Source organism: Lithobates pipiens, unplaced genomic scaffold, assembly GCF_037356315.1.
Source record: "Lithobates pipiens isolate NorthernLeopardFrog02 unplaced genomic scaffold, aLitPip1_a1.2 Scaffold_16, whole genome shotgun sequence".
NCBI classification, from domain to species: Eukaryota; Metazoa; Chordata; class Amphibia; order Anura; family Ranidae; genus Lithobates; species Lithobates pipiens.
Window position 1 is genome coordinate 144,649,068 of NW_027507748.1, and position 22,952 is coordinate 144,672,019.

Below are 22,952 nucleotides of genomic sequence, written 5' to 3' on the forward strand. Positions count from 1 at the left end.
TTTACTTGTGCTGATGTCTAATGGCCATTACTGCAGTCTTATCAGCTGAAGCTGATAAGTCTGACAAAGGGAAACAAGTTTAGACTGTATGTCATGTCACATGGTGTGTAGGAGGAAGCTCTGAGTGATTAGCAGAGTTCGGTGTTGTGCCTTAGGAAGTCCTGATAACAGATATGACAGAGTGTGCCTTAAATCAGGGGAGATCTGGGCATGCTCAGTGACTTCATTCTACAGAACAAGGATTACAACAATACTAAGCAAGTAGGGAGATATCTACAAGCAGTGTTCATTAGGGTTTTTATGCTGTTTTACATGGGACAAAGTTGTGGGGGAGGATTTACAACCACTTTAAGTGTTTTAGTTTGAACCTATTGTAATAATTCTGTGTTGCACCCTCTGCAAGTTTCAGTCTTCTAAACTTTGGAACTAAAAGTAAAAATTATGGGAATTAAATATTCACTGATTGTGTGCCAATGGTCAAAATATATATGCCCTCCACAGGATACAATGTCTAATGGCTTATATGCTGGTGAATGTGTTTTAGCCTCTGATTCATATAGCAATATCACTTAAAGAATGATATAAGCCAGAAGTTGAGGGAGTGCAGCCTCTATAATGTAAATGTGCTTCTGGGCTACACCCTCTGTTTGAATATCAGGTGTTTAGTCCTAAACTGCTGATGTGCTACACCCTCTGCCTAAATCCCATGTAGTTTGTTCTTTAAGCCCCAAATAAAGAGATAAAGAATTAAAACTTGGTGTTAATAATGTGAAGGTTGTATCCTCAGCCTGTGTAAAGTGTACTACAAAAGAGTGGTAAAAAATGACAACATAAATGACAAAAGTAAAAAATATCCTTAACTAAAATTAATCTATGAAAATATTGCAAAATGCCCATGAAATAACAAAAAGAAAAGTGCTGATGTGAATTTGTTGTGAATCTGGTGCAATGATTTGTTTATATAATATGTTACAACCTCTGGTGTATGTTCACGCAAAAATTTGTATTGCAGCTAATTTAGGAAAATATTTTGTCCAGAAGGTTAAATACCTGTGTTGTGACAATAATACTGTATATGCAAGTACAAATTGCTGAACTAATTTTTCAAAAAGGCTTCTTATTTAGGTAACCGATGGTGTTGGTGATTCTTATCCTGCTCCTATTGTGAATGCACTCACCAAATAGCCTCGTCCCCAATCCCCCCCCAACAGGGGTATTGCACGGTCACAGTATATGCCACTGTGTAGCAACCCTGGGATCCCTTGTGCGTACTTCAGTGATATTGGCAATATTTCACTCATTTGCCATAGGGAGAAGAGAAGGGATGCCTTTTGATTTGTCAGTATCCCATGTGTTGCATGTCCTAGTTAATTCATTTTGAATACATTATTGAAACTTTTTTTTTCTGCAGCACACAAACATCCTTGTTTAAAAATGTCTTCCTCTTTTTAATTTCCTCTGGTGACAGAGGTGTGCCTCTTTTGTCTTGTCTTATGGCAGAGTTGAGTTCAGACATTCACTTTGAAGACTTATATAGTTTTTGACCAATTTTCTATACAACTAATGCCAGCCATACACTGTTCAAATTTCTTTCGAAAATTTGTATCTAAGAATTTTCGTACGAATTTCGCATAATTAGTGGGCTGCAGCAAAAGAGGAAGACATTTTTAAACAAGGACGTTTTCTTTCATGCCGAAATCAAATTTGAGGAATCGGGCATGTTGTAAATTTTTTGAAAAACAAACTATTTTCTAATCAATGATGGGAGAATCGTGCGAGAAATGTAATAAGAAAAGAAAATTTATGGAGAAAAGATTCCTGGCCACGAAAATTCTTTTTTGTAGCAACATGAGGTGAAATTGAAGGTTTTGGTCTGCCGAATTTCGAAAGTCAATGGTGGCATCACCTGATCACAAAACGAACATTCTGATTTTTAAAAGAAAATTTGTTTGGAATTCGACCATGTATGGCCTGCATTAGTCCTTTTAGTCCAACACCTAGAGCTCCTCTCACTTGGGCTCCTTCCTGAGTCTCCAGTGCCATCTTGTTTCATAACCTAATGTTCAGGGGCTGTAAATCTTTAACCACTTAAGGACTGAGCCTCTTTCTGAGATTTGGTGTTTACAAGTTAAAGGGTTTTTTTTGCTAGAAAATTACTTGGAACACTCAAACATAATTTTTTTAAATTTCTAACACCCTAGAGAAAATGGCAGTCATTGCAATACTTTGTCACTCCGTATTTGCACAGCGGTCTTAAAAGCGCACTTTTTTTTGGAAAGTCACTTTTTTTAATTAAAAAATAAGACAACAGTAAAGTTAGCCCAATTCTCCTTTTTATTTTATTTTTTTAATATTGTGAAAGATAATGTTACCTGAGTAAATTAATACCCGACATGTCATGCTTCAAAGTTGCGGCCACTCATGGAATGGTGACAAACTTTTGCCCTTTAATCTCCATAGGTGAGATTTAAAAAAAATTCTACAGGTTGCATGTTTTGAGTTAGGAGGTCTAGGGCTATAATTATTGCTCTAGCTCTACGATCATGGTGATGCCTCACATGTGGTTTGAACACGGTTTTCATATGCGTGCACTGCTCACATGTGTGTTTGTTTGCTTTTGCACATGAGGTCAACGAGTCAGGCACGTTAAAAAAAAAAAAAAAAAAAAAAAAAAAAAAAAAATCAATCAATTTTTTATTTTTACACGGTTCTTTAAAATAAATTGTCACCATTTTATTCATATTACAAGGAATGTAAACATCTCTTGTAATAGAAAAAAAAATTACAGGACCTCTTAAATGAGATCTTTATTCTAAGCAAAAAAATAGATTCTTATTTTATCCAGAATCGTGCAGCTCTAATATGCACCCTGTGTTCCAGGTCAGACAGCAACACCTCCAGTAGCTCCAGCAGCTCCAGCTCCTGTACCTGTACCTGTACAGAGTAAACCAGTTCAAAACTCGGGTAAGTGGTATTTAGTACTATAGCTGCACATGTATTTTTAAATAGAGTGAGTGTGTTTCATTTTATTTATTTTTTTGTATGGAAATGTATAAGTATACACAATGCCCTTATTTTAGAACATGAGACAAGGACAGTGAGGGGTAGTAACCTATTGCAAGCTGGCACATGTCATCTTATTGGAGTCATGTTAACCACCTCAGCCCCAGAAGGATTTACTCCCTTAATGACCAGGGCTTTTTTGCCATACGGCACTGCGTCACTTTAACTGATTGCGCAGTCGTGCAGCGCTGCCCTCAAACAAAATCGACACCCTCCTTCTTTTGGTGGTATTTGATCACCTCTGCGGTTTTTATTTTCTGCTCTATAAACAAGACTGACAATTAAAAAAAATAAAAAAATCATTCTTTCATTGGACACAGCTCCTTTCAATCTTGACCTTAGGGTTATACCTCCACCTTCAGGAGAGGACTAGACAGAACATGTAAAAACAGCAAAACTGCACCACACAAGGGATGGTTCCACTGGCTATAACCCCTCACTCTGCTTCCTGCAGCTCAATATTTTTCTGCCTAGTGTCGAAGGACCTGGCTCCCTGATGGCACCATTGGTCCTGGGAATTTTTTTTTTCTGCCATTTTGATCCTGTGATCTACAATCAACAGCCGACTGGGTGACAGGCTAGATAATATAGATCCTTGCAGTCTCCCCAGCCTGGCCATCGAGCATGAGCAAGACCCTAGCTACGCGCTGGGTTGGCCACGACATGGCCCTTTCTGGTCCAGGGGTGGCCGGTGAGCTATATGCTCCGGGGCACACATGACTGGGCTACTGCTGTCTGTGTCAGTGTGTCGTGGCTGACAGCCATCCCGTACTGCTCAGGTGATGGGTCTGTGGTGGAATGCATTAAGCAGTCCCGACAGGAGGGATAAGTATGGCTCCACCTGCCTCGGCAGGATGGAGCAGCTGGGCATTCTCTGGGAGGGCCGCTGTGTGACTGGGCATGAGGTGCGGTGCATGTACCTGGCCGGGGGGGCGGGGGCTCCAGGCCTTGGCGCGTGGGCTGTGCTGGTTGTCGGGGTCTGCTCTTTTTCTGGCCACAGTGAGGTGTTCAGGCTGTTTGCCGTGAGGAGAGGCCACCGCGTGGTACGTGGCAATTTTTCTGAGGTCGCAGCCATTTTCCTGTAGCCTTAGTCAGTGTATTACTGTCAGCCATTTCCTAGAAGGTTCAGCGGCTATTTTCTCTGAAGTTTTATTTTTTTTCGTTAGAACAGCCGGCGGACATTTTTATTGTAGCCTCGGCATGATTTACCTCTAGCGCTGGTGGCTGTATGCTTCCAGAACAGCACGGTTTTTACTCTGAAAACCTCTAGACTGACACAGGGCAGAGCGGATGGCGGCAGCACAGCGCAGTACCTGGGTCAGGGTGGTGAGTCCTGCGGGGGGCCTGCTACTGAAACCAGCTCACCTGCACAAAATGCGGGGCCTAGAGGCTTTGTCGGCAATCCTAGAGTCCTTTGTTGCCAGGGTGGAGGCGGCGTACAGTTGCAAGGGGGGTAAAAACACCCCCTACCCTCTTCTGGGGAAAGCTCTGATTTAGACTTGGGTCCCGCTGTGACAGGGGGCCCCTGTTCTGACGTGTCAGAGGATATGAACCAGGACCGTTAGGACAGTGAGGATGACTCTGTGTCCAGGTTAGCGCAGAAAAAAGCGTTAGTAGGAGCACTTATCACAGCAATGCGGGATACCCTGAAGGTACAGGATACACCAGGGGGCATCTGCAGAGGTGGCAGTCTTTTTTTGGGTCCTGCAAACTGGCCCACACGCCTAAAGGTGTTTACGTATTTGACTTATTTTGATAAGTTCATTTACATGGAATGGGAAAGCCCGCAACAGGCCTTTTCAGTCCCGAGAAGAATAGCGGTGCATTACCTTTTTTGAGTAGAGCCTCCTGAAAAAATGGGCATCTCCGGTCATAAACCCTCCCCCCCCCCCCCCGATATCCAGGTTGAATAAAGTAACCATGATTTTGGTAGAAGGGACTCCTGCCTTCAAGGAGGGCCGGGGCAGTGGCCTGGTCCATTTTTACGGTTGTGGGGTCAGTGTTATGACCTGTACTGGGGATACAAGAGTTTCTTTCTTGTCCACCAAACAGATTCTTTACCTCCAACCTTCATCTGCTTCTGGCTCATTGGGAGGCCTCGTTTGGGGCAGTACAGGACCTGTTACTGCGTGGGGTGATAGTACCTGTACCGACGCTGGAAAAGTTTCAAGGATTCTACTCCAATCTGTTTTTAGTACCAAAGAAGGAAGGGGTCTGTCCAATCCTGGACCTCAAGGCCCTCAACAGCTTTGTGAAAGTGTAAAGGTTCAGGATGGAATTAATTCGCTCCGTGGTCGCTGCACTCCATCAGGGGGACTTCCTGGCATCCTTGGACATCAAGGACGCATAATTGCATGTACCCATATGCCTCAGGCATTAGAGGTTTCTTCGAGTTGCAGTCGTAAGAGCACTACAAATTTGTGGCTCTCCCTTTTGGCCTGGCGTCAGCACCCCAAGTCTTCACCAAGGTGTTATCCCCAATTCTGGCATTGTTAATCATGGGTTACCTAGATGACGACCTTCTGAGAGCAGCTCCTGCCTCAGAATTAAGGGAGGATGTTGTGATCACCATGCAAACTCCTTAGTGTAGACCCTCCGGTTCGACCACCGCTGCCTCCGTGGGATCTGAATCTGGTGCCAACTGTTCTTCAGAAACTAACGTTTGAAAATATTAGGAAGATTCCCATGTTTGACTTTCTCGGAAAGTACTCTTTCTAGTGGCAAATACTTCTGCCAGGAGAGTTTCTGAATTGTCGTGCAAGTCTCCCTACCTGGTTCTCCACAAGGATAAAGTGGTGCTGCGATCCCTTTCCTGTCACGGCACATTCCACCAGGGCGATTGTAACCTCTTGGGCTTTCCGACATGAAGTGTCTGTCTCCCAGGTGTGTAAGGCGGCGACTTGGTCGTCCGTTCGCTCTTTCACTAAATGTTACAAAGTTTACGTGAGTGCATCTTCGGATGCTTGCTTTGGCCGCAAGGTTTTACAGGCGGCTGTGTAAGGTTGCAATTCACCTTTTCATTTAAGTTACAAGTTTGTTGTGAACGCATCTTCATACGTTGGCCGCAGGTTTTGATGGCGGCCGTTTAAGTTGGAAACTCCTCTGTTGAGAAGTTCCTCTTTGTTGTGGGTCAAGTTATTTATTGCTGGTTCCACCTCTTGTGTTTTGTTTTTTACACTGCTTGGGGACGTCCCTAAGGTCAAGATTTAAATGTCTGCCAACGAACAAAAGGGAAAATAGGATTTTTGTACTCACCTTAAAATCCTTTTCTCTGAAGTTCATTGACAGACACAGCACCCACCCCTCCTATTTATGCATGTACTTCTTTTTGATGAACTGAGCTGCAGGAAGCAGACTGATGGGTTATAGCCAGTGGGACCACCCCCTGGGCAGTGCTACAGTTTTGCTGTTTTTACATTTTCTGTCTAGTCTTATCTTGAAGGTGGTGCTATAATCCTAAGGTCAAGATTTAAAGAAGCTGTGTGTCTGTCAATGAGCGTCAGAGAAAAGGATCTTGCGGTGAGTACAAAATTTGTATTTATTTTTTTACTTTCTGCTATAATGGATATCCAAAAAAAAAAATATATATATATATATATATATATATATATATATATATATATATATATATATATATATATATATATATATATATATATTATACATTTATTCATCGGTTTAGGCCAATATGTATTCTGCTACATATTTTTGGTAAATAAAATTGCAATAAGCGTATATGATTGGTTTGCAAGTTGAGTCTGCAAAATAGAGGAAAGATTTAGGGACTTGGTTTTATTCATTTTTTACTAGCAATGGTGGGGACTGGTGATTTTTTTATTTTTAGTGGGACTGCGATCTTGTGGCAGATATATCTGACCCGAAGTGGCACTTTTTGGTGATCTGTGCTATAAAAATGCACTAACCACTGTATTAAATGGCACTGGCAGGGAAGGGGGTTAACACTAGGGGTGATCAAAGGGTTAATTGTTCCCTAGGGAGGTGCTTTGTAATTGTCAGGGGGACAGACTGACTGGGAGTAGAGAGATCGCTGTTCCTGATCGGTAGGAATCGCTGATTTCTCTCTCTCCTCCCCTGTCAGAGTCTGGATATGCCTTGTTTTACATAGGCTGGTCCCTGTTCTGCCTCTTTCCCCCTGATTGCGGGTGGCCGGCGAGCCGAGCCTGCAGGACCGAAGGTGCGCAGCAAGTGCACACCTGCTGTACAGGTACGTTAGTTCGCGCAGCCAGGCCGCCCCGCCACAGTATGTGCGGTGGGCGATCCGGAAGTGGTTAAAGCAGTATTAAACTCGCAAATTTTTTAAAGATAGACCAGATTATTTCTTCTCCTCCTTCTCCTTCTCCTTCTCCTTCTCCTTCTCTTTTTTTTTTTTTTTTTTTTATGATTGTAGAGGTTTTAGTGGACTTTTCTGTCATAAACGCCTCTTCTGGCCTGTCAGTGGTAGTGTAATCTGAGCCGCAAATGCACGGCTCAGATCACATCTACAGAACCCGTTGTGTGGCACAGTGTATGTATATGAGTGACATCGTCTGGGCATTCAAGCAGTTGCAGAAAGTGAACCTGGAATGAAGACCAAGCACAGATGGATGTGCCGTTAGTGGTATTGACTCGCTGAAAGGAGTTCAGTACCACTTTAATTAAACTTGTGATGCTTGCTAACAATTGCTTTACTTTGATTTTTGCTTTGATAAAAGCCACAGTCTTTTTGCTTAATAAATTGAGGCCTATAGAATTCAAATGGCAAACAAATGCACTTGTTGGAAAGGAATTTCATAGCTGGAAGCTTTGATCTCTCTAGTTTAGTATAACCATATCCAAATGCAAGTGTAGTATTTACTCAAGTCATCTTAATACTCTGCAAAAGTTGGCTTCTGTGTAGATAGTCGGCTCATCAATTTTGCTGCAACAAAAACATGATCTTAGCCACTTTAGAACCGCCCACCATACATATACTATGGCAGGGCAGCTCTATTGCGCGAAATGATGTACCTGTGTAGATATTGTGGGCGTGCATGCACCGCCCGATGCGGATCCGGCAGAGGACTTCATGTCCAAGAGCTGCAGAAGATGTTGGCACTATATAAATCAATAATAATAATTCCACCGGACACCCACGATTGTGGTACAGAGGGGCAAAACAGGGATGTAAACAAGGTGGATCCCTGTTCTGACAGGGAGAACCTTGAGATCTGCTGTTCCTAGTGATCAGAAACGGCGATCTGTGTTGTCCCAGTGAGCCCAGCCCCCACATAGTTAGAACACACCTAGGGAACACAGTTAACCCCTTGATCGCCCCCTAGTGTTAAAACCTTCCCTGCCACTGTCATTTATACATTGATCAGTGCATTTTTTTTATAGCACTTATCACCAATGTCACTGGTCCCTAAAAAAACAAAACAAAAAAAACTTTTTTTTTTTTTTTTATAGCACAAAAAATAAAAACCGCAGAGGTAATAAGATACCACCAAAAGAAAGCTTTATTTGTGAGGAAAAAAATGACATCAATTTTATTTTTTGTACAATGCTGCAATACTGCGTAATTGTTGGTTAAGGCAATGCAGTGCCGTATTGCAAAAAATGGCCTGCCCATTAAGGGGGTAAATCCTTTTGGGGCTAAAGTGGATAATATATGAATCCCTAACCACAATACTGGGCACTTTTACCCCCTTCCTGCCCAGTCAGTCTGCTATAGGCTGGGTGAGAAGGTGTTAAGGCCTGTCCATACTAAATACATTACCACAACCACAGAAAAATGTGAAACGCAATTCTACAAATGTTTGTGACCTTTTATTTTGAATAACACCGCAGTCTGCCTGTGTTGATGGCATTCTGCAATGCACAGGTGTGAGCAATCTGTTTTTTTTTTTTTTTTATGGTCTTTCAATGTACGCACATTAAAGAGGAATTTCACCACAAGTTTTTTTTTTTATTTTAGTTTTTAAGTCCCCTCAACATTTTTTTTGCTAAGTTAGTCTTTATAAGCATACCCATGTCCATCAAATGGAGCCCATTGATGACACGCAGGTGCTGCGGCACATCACCAGAGGACCAGTTGGAAGAACTGGGAAGAGACAGCTGTCTTCCTAATGATTGGCCATGGTGTATTTACTGTAGTTTACTCCAAATCCTCCTTGTATGTGACACATTAATATAGCACACATCCTGTGGGCAGCAGGAAGACCTCATTCTTGCTTAACTGATAACCTCAGCAGTGCAGAGGAAGTTTTTAAAGGAGAGGGGGGGAGGAGTTTTACAAATAAGTAAAAAATCCAATTTAAATCTATGGTTGTTGTGAGAGGAGGGAGGTTGGGGTAAAATGATGGAAAGTGGTTAGAGTGTAAAGGTCAGCTTCATTCAGTGCCCCGTCCCTTGGTCGGTGGGGAGGAGTGGTGCCCCATTGTTGCTAGTGTGGTGAATAATGTCCCAAGGGCTGGATAAAACCAAGCAAAGGACTGCAATTTGGAGATCACTGTTCTATAGATTTCTTTTGTTGGAAGAACAGGTTGTCATCGCTGCTTTTATTGAGACGGGAAGTTGGGGGGAAAATATCCATCGACAGCAACAGATACATGACAGATATAAACTTTCAAAAAGTGAATCCTGCGCCTTTTTAACTTAAATTATAGTATAGTTTAGAGGTGACTTTAAATAAATCTAATTGTCAAAAAAAGATGATGGCTCATTGAAACCTTTAATTACAAATGTGAATGAGTTTGTTATTTCTGTATTGATCATAGCATTCATGGTCCTGTAATATCAATTTGGTCTTTCAGCACTGTCTTCTGATTTTTATCAGTTGTATGTGTTTTTGACCTTTCCCGAGTTTGCTGTATATAATGCTATGTATTTGTTTTTCTATTCAATTCACTTCTGGAAAATTCATTCATTAATAAACCTGGTATATTTTTAGAGCACTTTGTTAGGATTACATCACTGTTTTCCTGTATATGGTGTTAAGCAGATTTGAGTTAACAGAATGCCTCTTCAGGCACATTGTTCTATTTTGGCATGTTGAGTAATATCTGCATTGCAGACAGTGCCATGATATGTGGGCTCAGTCTTCCCTTCAGACTAGACCCTTTAAAGGCTCTTGATTTCATCTTCGTGATTTCTCCTGAGCCTTGTGGGTTCCATAGTTATTTTTTACTTCATTGTATTATGGAGGCTTAAAAGCTTGTGTGGTTTCTGACTTGGGGCTGAACCCTACAGTCACGTACTTCCGCCTATATGTGTCTAATAATTCTGCAACTTTTAAGTGTGTGTTTTATTTAGTCATCTTCCTTAAGAGATTTGTATGGATTTTTCTTTTACCACAGCTCCCCCGCCTTTTATGAACAGAGGAGTATCTAAAGCGTTTGGCGGGGGAGGCGTTTTTAGTACTCCCGGTGGATCACAAGCAAAGGTGGTGCCAATTGCCAGTCTAAACCCATACCAGTCAAAGTAAGTGTCCTTCCTTCTTGAATGTTTGTTTTTAATACTTAAATAAAAAGTGTAGCCAATTATAAACACAAATGGTTATACGAACAGATACATGATAAAGTGCATTGTGCAAAAATGTGTATTAAGTCCAACACTGCAACCTTCCACATCGAAAAATATAGAGGAGATGACTGAAATGGTAGTATAACCACCATGTGGTGAAAACAGTCCCGATAATGAGTAGACAAAAAGTTTGTTCCTAAAATGGTTATAAGGGACAATCCATGTCCGCTTAAAGGGATTATAAAGTCAAATAAAAAAAATAAATAAAAATAAATAACAAACTTGTTATACTTCCACTGTGCAGCTCGTTTTGCACAGAGTGGCCCCGAACCTGCTCTTCTGGGTTCCCTCTGCGGCTGTCTCTGCTTCCTCCCGCAGGCACTTCTCACGTTCATGTGAGCTCCCTCGCATGGTGAGAAGCACCTGCGGGCCAGCTCCCGTGATACAGCCGGCGGCTATAGCCGCTCGCTGTATCACACGGCCCCGCCCCGGCATGCTGCGTCATTGGATGTGATTGACAGCAGCGCGAGCCAATGGCTGTGCTGCTTTCAATCCATCCACTCCAGCCAATCAGCGGCCAGTCTAAGTGGCGAAGAGGACTGCGGGGGCGAGCGCAGGACTTTCGAGGGGCCAGGTAAGTAAAACGGGGGGACTGTGGGCACCGGCAGTGTCAGATATTTTTTCACCTTAATGCATAGAATGCATTAAGGTGAAAAAATATTTACCTTTACAACCCCTTTAAGGAGTCAACGTGACACGTGCTTACCAGAAATAATCAAACGGACATGAAGTAGTAGTAATCAGGATAGTGGTCAATGGGCTGATAGCCAAGAGTTTGACACCAAGAGTCTCCACATCGACCAACCACCTTGGAAAATTATAGACTACTGTGTCCTGGCAGTCACGTTTGTACCACGTGGTTCAGTATTATTGGAGTAATTGACCTGGACATGCATGCGCATCGCATACTTTGAAGCCAAGTCAAAGTTCCCTGAAATGGCTGTACAAAAGCAATGTGTCCCTGGGTGTTGTAGATTTGGTGAGTGTTTATTCAGCCTCCTGGTCCTAGGAGTTTTGTGATGTTGCATGTACACTGCTTTTGTGAAGGAATTAACGCACACAAAATCTGCAAGAAATCAGAGGACAGGTTTGCCAGAGATGCGCATATATAGCAGAGATTTTGTCTGGTTCACGATGTAGCTGTTTTTGAAAATGACTCATCTGGTGGGAAACTGCCTAAAGCAACTCCTTCAGGCTCTAACAAAGGGCAGACTAACTTTCCCGCTGGAGAAGGTGTTATACTGACTTCTCAGGTGGCCCATGTCCCGTACTTTCAGCACTGCACCCTACTGGCAGTCTCTTCAGCATTTGACATTTTCTTGGAGTTTGATGCCTGTGTCCCCCTGCTGATTCCCTTATCAGTGTTGACAGGGCAATCCCTCCCGCCGAGCCATTGTGTTCTCCCGATGGCGATGGCTTTCCCTGCACAGAGAACACGGTGATTATTACATGCGGCTATAACGGTCACCAGTGATAATCGCATGTAAAATCTGTCGGGCTGGTTGTACCCTAGTTGATCGATCATGGTTTGAACCGCCTATGGCTGGCTTTATCCGTTTGACCCTTATGTCTCTTGAACATGGTGCTAAAGTAGGCAGCATAGACTTAAGTGTACTACCACTTCTCTTGCAGGAGACTTTATAGCTGTCTTTTTGTTGTGACCGAGCAGGGTCACTTTAAGAATCTGATCTATTACAGTGGAAATGTTCACTTAGGCCCCTGTCACAGTTGTATGACACTGGATCCGACTTTGCCCTGCCCTTGAATTCTGACGTGCGCCCGACTTCAATGAACAGGTATCTGACTTTGATCCCTGACAATACCAGACACTGTCTAGTATGAATCTTTAGGGGGAACTCCACGCACAGGGTTAAAAAAAAAAAGCATGATTTCTCCCTCCAAGAGAATGCCAGGCCGTTTGGTCTGGTATGGATTTTAACTCGCATGCTGAAAAATTAACATTGGTGTCCCCCCAATATCCATAACAGACCCTTATGCAAGCACACAGCCCAGCGGCTCAAGAAAGGTGTTGGGGACGAGCTAGCACCCCCCACCGTCCCAGGCCGCATGTACTCAGCATCGGGGTGTGGGTGCTTTGAGGCAGATGGTGCCCCCCACCCAAAGCACCTTGTTCCCATGTTGAGGACAAGGGCCTCTTTCCGACAACCCTGGTCATTGATGATGGGCTCAAGCTTATCTAAATCTGGAAGCCCCCTGTCCTTGCCCTCCACTCTTTATGAATGAGTATGGGGGTATATTGGCCCCCTGTCCCGACCCCCACCCCTCCTACCCATTTACCTAAAAATAAAAAAAATAAAACGTAGACAAGATTATTAAAGTAATTTATTAGGCACCTCTGGCATCTCTTCCAACTTCTTTGCTGACCTGCCGGGCTGTGTGCTCGGATACAGGTCTGGTATGCTCTTGGAGGGGGGAACCCATGCTGGTTGCGTGTGGTTTTTTTTTTTTTTTTGGTTTCCACATTTTGTGTGGAGTTCCCCTTCATCAGAGCACAAGTTGCATACCAAAGTCGGATAAGTTAAGACGGCAATCCGACTTCCGTGTTATTCAATGGGCTGAAGTAGGAACAAAGTTGGACCAAAGTAGTGCAGGGACTACATTGAAGTCGGCATGTCTTGAAGTTGTATTAATATGAATGGTGAATGGTAGTCCCTGGAAATCATGGGGAACAACTTAACATACGACTTTACTATCCCAAGTTGTAGGACAAGTCATAGACGTGTGAAAGGGGCCTAATTTGTATTCATATCTGTGTACATCGAGACCAGTTATTAATGTTCAATGCTATATAGCAGCAAAGCTTTTTAGCATAGTAGGATAGCCCATATTTTCATACAAACAGTCCTATAATGTATTTCATAAAAGCAGAATGATGTACAGATTATAGTAGTTATTGGTTTACGGGAAAAATGGGAATAGGGGGGTACTGTTTATTACTTGTCTTAAAACTGTCCTTTGGCAATTTTCTTTAGGCTAAATAATTTCATGTCCTCTCCCCGAATGAGCCTTTTTTTCAATCAGAATAATGTGACCTACTCTACCCACTTTTTTTTCCCAGCATAAACATTAATGTAGCACATATTATCTGCACATTAGCCCATTTCCACTGCGGTAGTTTAAATGTAAACCTTGTCTGTAGTATTGGATTTTCTTTCAGCAAGCAGGCCGTGGTGCTTTAGAGAAGGGACTTTTTTTGCAGGTTACTAGCTATTGATTAGATTTGTTGGCTGTGCTAAAATCTGTAAAAGCTTCCTGTGGTACCGCACACTTATTGCTGTGCTTTTAACTTCACTGCTGTATCCCATCATTAAACTCCTTATTATGCCAGCAAGTAACCCCCTCCCCTATTGTATTCTTCTGTTTGAAATAATAATTCTTATATGGTTGTCTTGAAGTATAACAGAGAGCTTTAGTAGCTTTTGTATGGCATTATTTGTTTCCAGGTGGACTATACGTGCTCGAGTTACCAACAAAGGTCAGATTCGCACTTGGAGCAACTCTCGAGGGGAGGGGAAGCTGTTTTCTATCGAGATGGTGGATGAGAGTGTAAGTGACTACCCACAATGGTGTTTTTTAACACATTTGAAGCACTTTACAGAGACGCTCCACTTATGTTGAAAAAAAAAACAAGATTATAGCCAAATATGTTGGAAGAGATTTTGTAAATGTCACTGCAAATGCTTGTTTGTGGAGTTCCTGAGACAAGACACTCTAGTAAACTCCTTCCTCAACTCATTAGGAATATAATATCTGCACACCTCAAAAACACACTTCAAAAGTCCCGAGCTACTAGTCAGGCCTAAAGGGTTACGCGCCACCAGTTGCCCTGCCCCGCCCCTAATTCTGCCCTCATAAATTATCTCATGAGATTCCACATAAATATTTTATGCAGAATTAAGTTACAAAAATAAATATTAACTTTATCAGTGCCCCTTAGCACAGCCTCACCTGTGATCCTGCAGCTCTCCTCCCTGCTTTCTTCCCCCAAGGTGATCGCTGTGAAAACTACCCCCACGCCAACGCAGCCCAGCTCCTTGCCAGCCCTCATTTTAGGCTAGTGGAAAGTGTGTGTGTGTGTGTGTGTGTATGTATATGTATGTATGTATGTATATATATATGTATATGTGTGTGTGTGTATGTATATATATATATATATATATATATATATATATGTATGTGTGTATGTGTGTATATGTGTATATATATACACACACACACACATACCAGGTATATTCCAGGTACTCCTATGGCACCATCAATATATATAATTATATTCGGTATTATATCTCTCTATCATACATACACATTTTAATATATGTATTAAAATGTGTATGTATGTTAATAAATATATATATTATGTGTATATAATGTTTTTAAAGCGCTGCATAAATTGATGGTGCTATAGGAGTACCTGGAATGAATAAATTTTTGCCTATTGCAGACTTCTGTGAAAAACCATGAGCTAATCACTTAAAGCCTTTCCGACCCCATAACCAAAAATGAAAATAACACGCACTGTACTGTATCTATGGATGACTAGGCTTTTCTTTAGATTGGGACTAAAAATGCCTCCACCTATTCACCTACTCGTTTACTCAGGAGGAGGTGTTCTGTAGTTCACAGAAGAAAGCTGGAAACGCTAGTATTTTGTTGACAGTGTTACAGGTAAAAATAAAAGGGGGGAAAAAGAGCCCGAATGGAGAAAACGAATGCATCTAAGGACTGGTAAACTGCAATATATTGCCTTTTTTTGTTCTTGGGTTTAGATGCAATTTAACCACTTACAGACCGGACCATTTTGCTGGTCAAAGACCAGACCACTTTTTGCGATTCGGCACTGCGTCGCTTTAACTGACAATTGCGCGGTCGTGCGACATGACTCCAAACAAAATTGACTTCCTTTTTTTCCCACAAATAGAGCTTTCTTTTGGTGGTATTTGATCACCTCTGCGGTTTTTATTTTTTGCGCTACAAACAAAAATAGAGCGACAATTTTGAAGAAAAAAACACATTATTTTTTACTTTTTGTTATAATAAATATCCCCCAAAAATATATAAAAAAAAACATTTTTTCCCTCAGTTTAGGTCGATACGTATTCTACATATTTTTGGTGAAAAAAATCGCAATAAGCGATTGGTTTGCGCAAAAGTTATAGTGTTTACAAAATAGGGATAGTTTTATGCCATTTTTATTAATATTTTTTTTTTATACTGGTAATGGTGGCGATCAGCGACTGTGGTGGGGTTGGGCTTTCATTTAGTGAACACTGATCTCTGCTCCAATCACATGGAGCAGAGATCAGTGTCACTAGTTGCTAGGCAGAATGGAGAAATGCTGTTTACACTGCATTTCCTCCATTCAGCCATCCCGTGAGACGATCGCGGGTATGCCCGTGGCGATCGAGTCCGCGGGACCCGTGACCGAACTCACGGGGGTCCCAACCGGCATGCGAGCGTGCCGCCAGCGGCGCGATGGCAGGGCGGCATTGAAGATTGGACGTACATGTACGCCAATATGCCTGCCCATGCCATTCTGCCGACGTACATCGGCGTGCGCTGGTCGGGAACCGGTTAAACAGAAAATTAGATTTCTGTGGTGTTGTGTGCCATGGCACCCACATGGTAAAATTGCGCTTTTCTGGTCCATTTAAGGAACAGGAAGTAATTTACCTTTGGGTTATTATGCAATCTACTAAAAGACTAGACACGCATGAAGCAAAAAATAAAATTGCAGCATTCCTAAGCCTGACTTTTTGGAGCACCACATTCAACCCCCACTGGACTGGACTGTGCAGAGACAATCTGGAAGTGACCGTTGGGCACTAGGTTCTATATGACGTGCTTTGCAGATACTATTCTGGCAACAAATTACTTTCTAGGTTCCGAGATGTTATTGCCTTGGCAATTGCCCGGTATTTGAAGACTGACTCCATGAACAGGCCAATCAGACCGAGCACCAGGGAGCTACCCAATTTACATTGGTTGCTGAGTACCTTTTTATACTTCCCACTTTCTCCTAGTTTCTGCTATGGAAGGGGGAAAACACCATAGGAATTATAGCTGACTTCATCCGCTGGGTACACGGTCATGCACACATACACTCTGTGCTTACTTTCTCACTGTGCAAGCAAGCAGTTCCCTCCTGCTGCACCTGCTTGCATTTTACCACATGGACCTACAATCTTTAGTCCACGCTCTCCATCTAGAGTCGGCATATATACCAGCACATCAATTCTCACTCATTTATACCAATAACTTCAATATATATAAAATATCAATGCCAAAAAATACACATGTACTTTAACTGCTAATCGAACATACATTATAAACGGGTGACATGTATAGTAATCTCACTGTCCCCTGGCGTGAATCGACCAAAATTCTAGTGCAGTCCAAAATGGTGTAAGTCTAATGTGATTCTTATACTGTTTTATTTTTATTTTTTGCCTGGTCCATCTCCATGGCAAAAGTGTGTACATAACAAAATTCTCATCAGATGTTTATGACCCCCTTATTAACCACTTCAGCCCCGGACCAATAAACACCTTAAGGACCAGAGGTCTTTTTCCAATTTCGCACTGCGCTGCTTTAACTGGTAATTGCGCGGTCATGCAATATTGCACCCAAACGAAATTTGCGTCCTTTTCTTCCCACAAATAGAGCTTTCTTTTGATGGTATTTGATTGCCTCTGCGATTTTTTTTTTTTTTTTTTTTTTGCGATATAAATGGAAAAAGAGCGAAAATTTTGAAAAAAAAAGATATTTTCTTCTTTTTGTTATAAGAAAAATCGAATAAACTAAATTTTAGTCATACATTGAGGGCAAAATTTATTCAGCCACATGTCTTTAGTAAAAAAAATGTCAATAAGCGTATATTTTTTGGTTTGCGCAAAAGTTATAGCGTCTACAAACTAGAGTACATTTTCTGGAATTTACACAGCTTTTAATTTATGACTACCTATCTCATTTCTTGAGGTGCTAAAATGGCAGGGCAGTACAAATCCCCCCCAAATGACCCCATTTTGGAAAGTAGACACCCCAAGGAAATTGCTGATGGGTATGTTGAGCCCATTGAATATTTATTTTTTTTGTCCTAAGGGATTGAATAATGACAAAAAAAAAAATTTTTTTTACAAAAAGTTGTCACTAAATGATATATTGCTCACACATGCCATAGTTATATGTGGAATTGCACCCCAAAATTTATTCCGCTACTTCTCCCGAGTATGGGGATACCACATGTGTGGGACTTTTTGGGAGTCTAGTCGCGCACGGCACCCCGAAAACCAATCACCACCTTCAGGATTTCTAAGGGTGCAAATTTTTGATTTAACTCCTCACTACCTATCACAGTTTCGAAGGCCATAAAATGCCAAAATAGCACAAAACCCCCAAAATGACCCCATTTTGGAAAGTAGACACCCCAAGCTATTTACTGAGAGGCATGTTGAGTCCATGGAATATTTTATATTTTGCCAAAAGTTGCGGGAAGATTACAAACTTTTTTTTTTTTTTGCACAAAGTTGTCACTAAATGATATATTGCTCACACATGCTATGGGCAGGAGTCAAATTACACCCCAAAATAAATTCTGCTGCTTCTCCCGAGTACGGGGATACCACATGTGGGGGACTTTTTGGGAGCCTAGCCACGTACGGGACCCCGAAAACCAAGCACTGCCTTCCGGATTTAAATATAAAATGCTACCAAAAAACCTGTTAGCGATGGCAGGGATCAGGCCTGACTCTGCGATCGCTGCAGTTATGTGTTTAGTGTTTTGTAAGTGACAGTGATCGATTGATACTGCACTTGGGTGGGCTGGGCAGAGGGGCAAAACGCAGGTGCTAGCAGGTATCTGGGCTGATCCCGCTAACAATGCGTTTTTTTGGAACCCTAAACTGCTGGGGACGCTAGTATAGATCTGATCAGATATTGATCTGTTCAGATTCTATAGCACTACGGGAGGTGTATGCTTTGCGTGTGGGTGTTAGCGGTACTGGCACTAACCTAGCGCTGCCTGGGGCGACGCAGACCCTGACCCTAAAACCTAATTGATATCACCCAGCCGGGTGATCAGGGGGTTAAACCTTTATTGGGTAATAAATGGTGGGTGCCCTGATGCTATAAAAAACAAACTAACCAGAGTCACCCCTAACACTTATACGATGATCAGTGGTGAAAGGGTTAACTAGGGGCAATCAGGGGGTTCAAATTTTTATTAGGTAGTATATGGGGGTCCCTGGCGCTATATAAAAACCTGACGGGGAACCTAAATAACTAACTGGCTAACCAGCGTCACCAGTGACACTTATACTGTGATCGCTGGTGAAAGGGGGGTGAAAGGGTTAACTAGCAGCAATCAGGGGGTTAAAACCATTATTGGGTAGTATATCGGGGTACCTAGCGCTATAAAAACTTGGCGGTGAACCTAAAAAAATAACTAGCTACCTAGCGACACATGCAGCGATCAGAAAAATGATCGCTTAGTGACACTGGCAAAAGGGGTGAAAGGGTTAACTAGCGGCAATCAGGGGGTTAAAACCATTATTGGGTAGTATATCGGGGTACCTAGCGCTATAAAAACCTGGCGGTGAACCTAAAAAAATAACTAGCTACCTAGCGACACATGCAGCGATCAGAAAAATGATCGCTTAGTGACACTGGCAAAAGGGGGTGAAAGGGTTAACTAGCGGCAATCAGGGGGTTAAAAACATTATTGGGTAGTATATCGGGGTACCTAGCGATATAAAAACCTGGCGGTGAACCTAAAAAAATAACTAGCTACCTAGCGACACATGCAGCGATCAGAAAAATGATCGCTTAGTGACACTGGCAAAAGGGGGTGAAAGGGTTAACTCTAGGGGCAATCAGGGGGTTAAATCTTTATTGGGGGGTGATAGGGGGCTACCCTGGACCTAACACTAACTGTCCTGACAGTTTTTACTGTCACAACTGACACTGAATGCATTGATCAGTAAAGAAATGATCAATGCAATCAGTGACACTGTGACTGGGGGGGGGAGGGGGGATCGGGGGGGGGGGGGTTTGTGTGCCTGTGTGTACCTACATGTCAGTGTAGTGTTGGTGCACTTTTAGTCTTCTCCTCGTAGTCCGGTCAAAAAGACCGCCCCGAGGAGAATGACATCACTTCCTCCTTCCTGTGTAAACAATACACAGTGGGAGGAAGCTTCTCATTGGCCAGGAGCGATCCAGAGGGGGTGGCCGAAAACGAACGGCCATCCCCTCATCACGGAGCGCTCCTGGAGGGGACCGTCGTATCCAACGGGAGGGGGTCCGATCGGACCCCCCACCCGCTGGAAGGCAATCACGTACATCTACGTGATTGTGCCTGCCTGTGCCATTGTGCTGACGTACATTGGCAATACGGCGGTCCTGAAGTGGTTAAATGGGTCATATCGGCCCAATTTAATTTGGCTGAAGACCCCAAGGCACCCACTGTCCTTAAATATAGCTCTGTGCTTAAGTTGAAGTCCCTCATCTATGGCTAAAACATCACTAGTTTCTTGTTGGAATCAGTTTTTCTCAGTGGTAGGTTTGGTCTCCTCCTCATGGGCATGTTTTTTTTTTTTTTTTAGCAAGGTTTTTCCTCCAAAATGATCCATTTTCAGTCTGGTCATTCCATGGATTCCCACACCTCTGGCGGGGGGGGGGGGGGGGGGGGTGGGGGGGATATGATGGTTTCTTGTGGGTCTGATTCCATTCACGTGTTGGGTCTTTCTACTGCCTTAAGAGCACCTTTTATCCAATTCCTTTCTGTCAAGGGAGGAATTCAAACATGCTTTTATACGCTTATAAAAGTAAACAGAAAAATGTATAAATGGAAAAATAAAAAAATGGGGCAGACTCTATGGACCCCTGGTGCAGCTTTAATAGCCGGATATGTGCAATGAAAGCCTTTTAAGAAGGGCAGAGCCCGATGTACAAACAATAAAGGAAAATAGTCTGTATCTTAAGCCTTCGCTAATATTTCTGCTAGCTGCCAGCCACTTTTTTTTTTTTCTGATTCTGCGTTTGCCCTCCTAACCTCATTTGATATACTTGGGACTCGTCATGCTTTCTAGTCTTCGTCACTTATAGAAAAGCAAAGTGAGTAAAATGTTTTCATGTGCAGATGTTGTTTCTCTGATGTGAGAACAAAAATCTGTTCTCAAATAATTAGCTCTCCTTGCCCTGGGTATGGAGGGGGTGGATGAGTCATCTCAGAGCCTGGGCAGCGACTGCAAGAAGTGACATCTTTGTCATCAAATTAGGTACAAAGCACACTGTAGCCCACACATCACGTGCTTTTTTTTTTTTTTTTTCCAAGTTAATTAGTTAATCATCCTGATTATTATTAACTAGAGGCATATTGTTTGTTTTTGTTTTTTTATAAATTGGGAACTGTTCAATTGAAAATAGTTTTCCCAAGTCAAATAGTTGCTCTCCTGCATGTAATCCTGTAATATTTAGGTTTGGTAAGGTCTGCCAGGCAGCCAAATAGCCCAAACAAAATATATTTGCAAGATAATGATGCTAAATGCTTTTTTTTTTTTTTTTTTTTTTTTTTTTTATAAATGCTTAACCACTTTCAGACCGAACCATTTTGCTGGCTTAAGACCAGACCACTTTTTGCGATTCAGCACTGCGTCGCTTTAACTGACAATTGCGGGATCATGCGACGTGGCTCCCAAACAAAATTGGTGTCCTTTTTTCCCCACAAATAGAGATTTCTTTTGGTGGTATTTGATAACCCCTGCGGTTTTTATTTTTTGCGCTATAAACAATAATAGAGCGACAATTTTGAAAAACAGCATTATTTTTTACTTTTTTGTTATAATAAATATCCCCCAAAAATATATTTAAAAAAAACTATTTTTTCCCTCAGTTTAGGCCGATACGTATTCTACATATTTTTGGTAAAAAAAAATCGCAATAAGCGATTGATTGGTTTGTGCAAGTTATAGCGTTTACAAAATAGGGGATAGTTTTATGGCATTTTTATAAATTTTTTTTTTTTTACTAGTAATGGCGGCGATCAGCCATTTTTATTGTGACTGTGACATTATGGTGGACACATCGGACTTTTTTGACACGTTTTTGGGACCATTGTCATTTATACAGCAATCAATGCTATACAAATGCATTGATCACTGCCAGTGTAATTTACGCAGGAAAGGGGTTAACCAGGGGGTGGCAGTGTAGGGGTTAAGTTTTCCTAGGGACGTGTTACTAACTGTGGGGGGCTGGGCTTTGTGTTAGTGAACACTGATCTCTGCTCCAATCACATGAAGCAGAGATCAGCGTCACTTGTTGCTAGGCAGAATGGGGAGATTCCCCATTCAGCGGCCCCGTGAGATGATCGTGGGTATCCCTGCGGTGATCGGGACCCGCGACCGGACTCACGGGGGTCCCGATCGGCGCGCACGCCATGGCAGGGCGGCATATAAAAATGGACGTACCTGTACGCCAATATGCCTGCCTGTGCCATTCTGCCGACGTACATCGGCGTGCGCCGGTCGGGAAGTGGTTAAATAGTAATATTGTGGATGTTGGTATTGCCTTCACACCAGTGTTGCTTATGAATCTATTTTGCTTTAAGTTGGGATGCAAATGATTCCATGGTGTTCACCTGTACATATAGGCTCACCGTATTTGTTTGCAAGATAACAGTATATCGTCGTCTTTCTCTCCCCATCTCATGTCTGTTTTTTTTATCATTCCAGAAAAATTTACTTCCGTAACAAAATTTAATTTTTATTTTTTTCAGGGCGAGATCCGTGCTACTGCTTTTAACGAGCAAGCCGACAAGTTTTTTTCAATTATTGAAGTGAATAAGGTGAATGTTCCTCTCCATTTTTAGTATACAATACAATGTTGTACCAAAGTGAAGTAGAAGAGGTGCCTTCAATACCTACTGTTGTGCCCCAATGCTGGTCCTTTGACATGCTATTTTCCAGCCATTCTGATAGTATAGAACTTTGGCTGCCTCTTCTGGTGCATTCCTATTAGTTAATGAAGCAATGTGAGAGCAGCAGAAAGAGGATTTGTTTGAATTTCATGTTGTAATGGGTAAATAACCTGGAGAATGCTATAGATATCTTGAAAGGAAGTTTTTTTTTTTTTTTTTTCTTAACAAAAGCTTTTTGTTATATCTAGCAAGTATCTCTGATAGCCCAAAGAAAATTCTGTCTTGGCTTCTGAAGCTGGTAGGCCTGCTAATGTGCAGATGATAAAAATACAAGCATCTTGAATTTTGTTTCCTCATTTTGAGGACAGGAATTCAGATACTGTCAGTTATACAGCCACAT

At 42.1% G+C, this 22,952-nt stretch overlaps 1 protein-coding gene across 2 annotated transcripts in view; it reads left to right on the top strand.

Moving 5' to 3' along the window:
* RPA1 (replication protein A1) overlaps positions 1-22,952 on the top strand; it is a 140,554-nt gene that overhangs the window by 73,116 nt on the left and 44,486 nt on the right. For both annotated transcript variants that reach the window (XM_077480572.1, XM_077480573.1), the window contains 4 exons: positions 2,881-2,964; positions 10,398-10,521; positions 14,088-14,190; positions 22,412-22,480. In XM_077480572.1, coding sequence (XP_077336698.1) covers positions 2,881-2,964; positions 10,398-10,521; positions 14,088-14,190; positions 22,412-22,480 — 380 coding nt within the window. The remainder of the gene's footprint in view (positions 1-2,880; positions 2,965-10,397; positions 10,522-14,087; positions 14,191-22,411; positions 22,481-22,952) is intronic.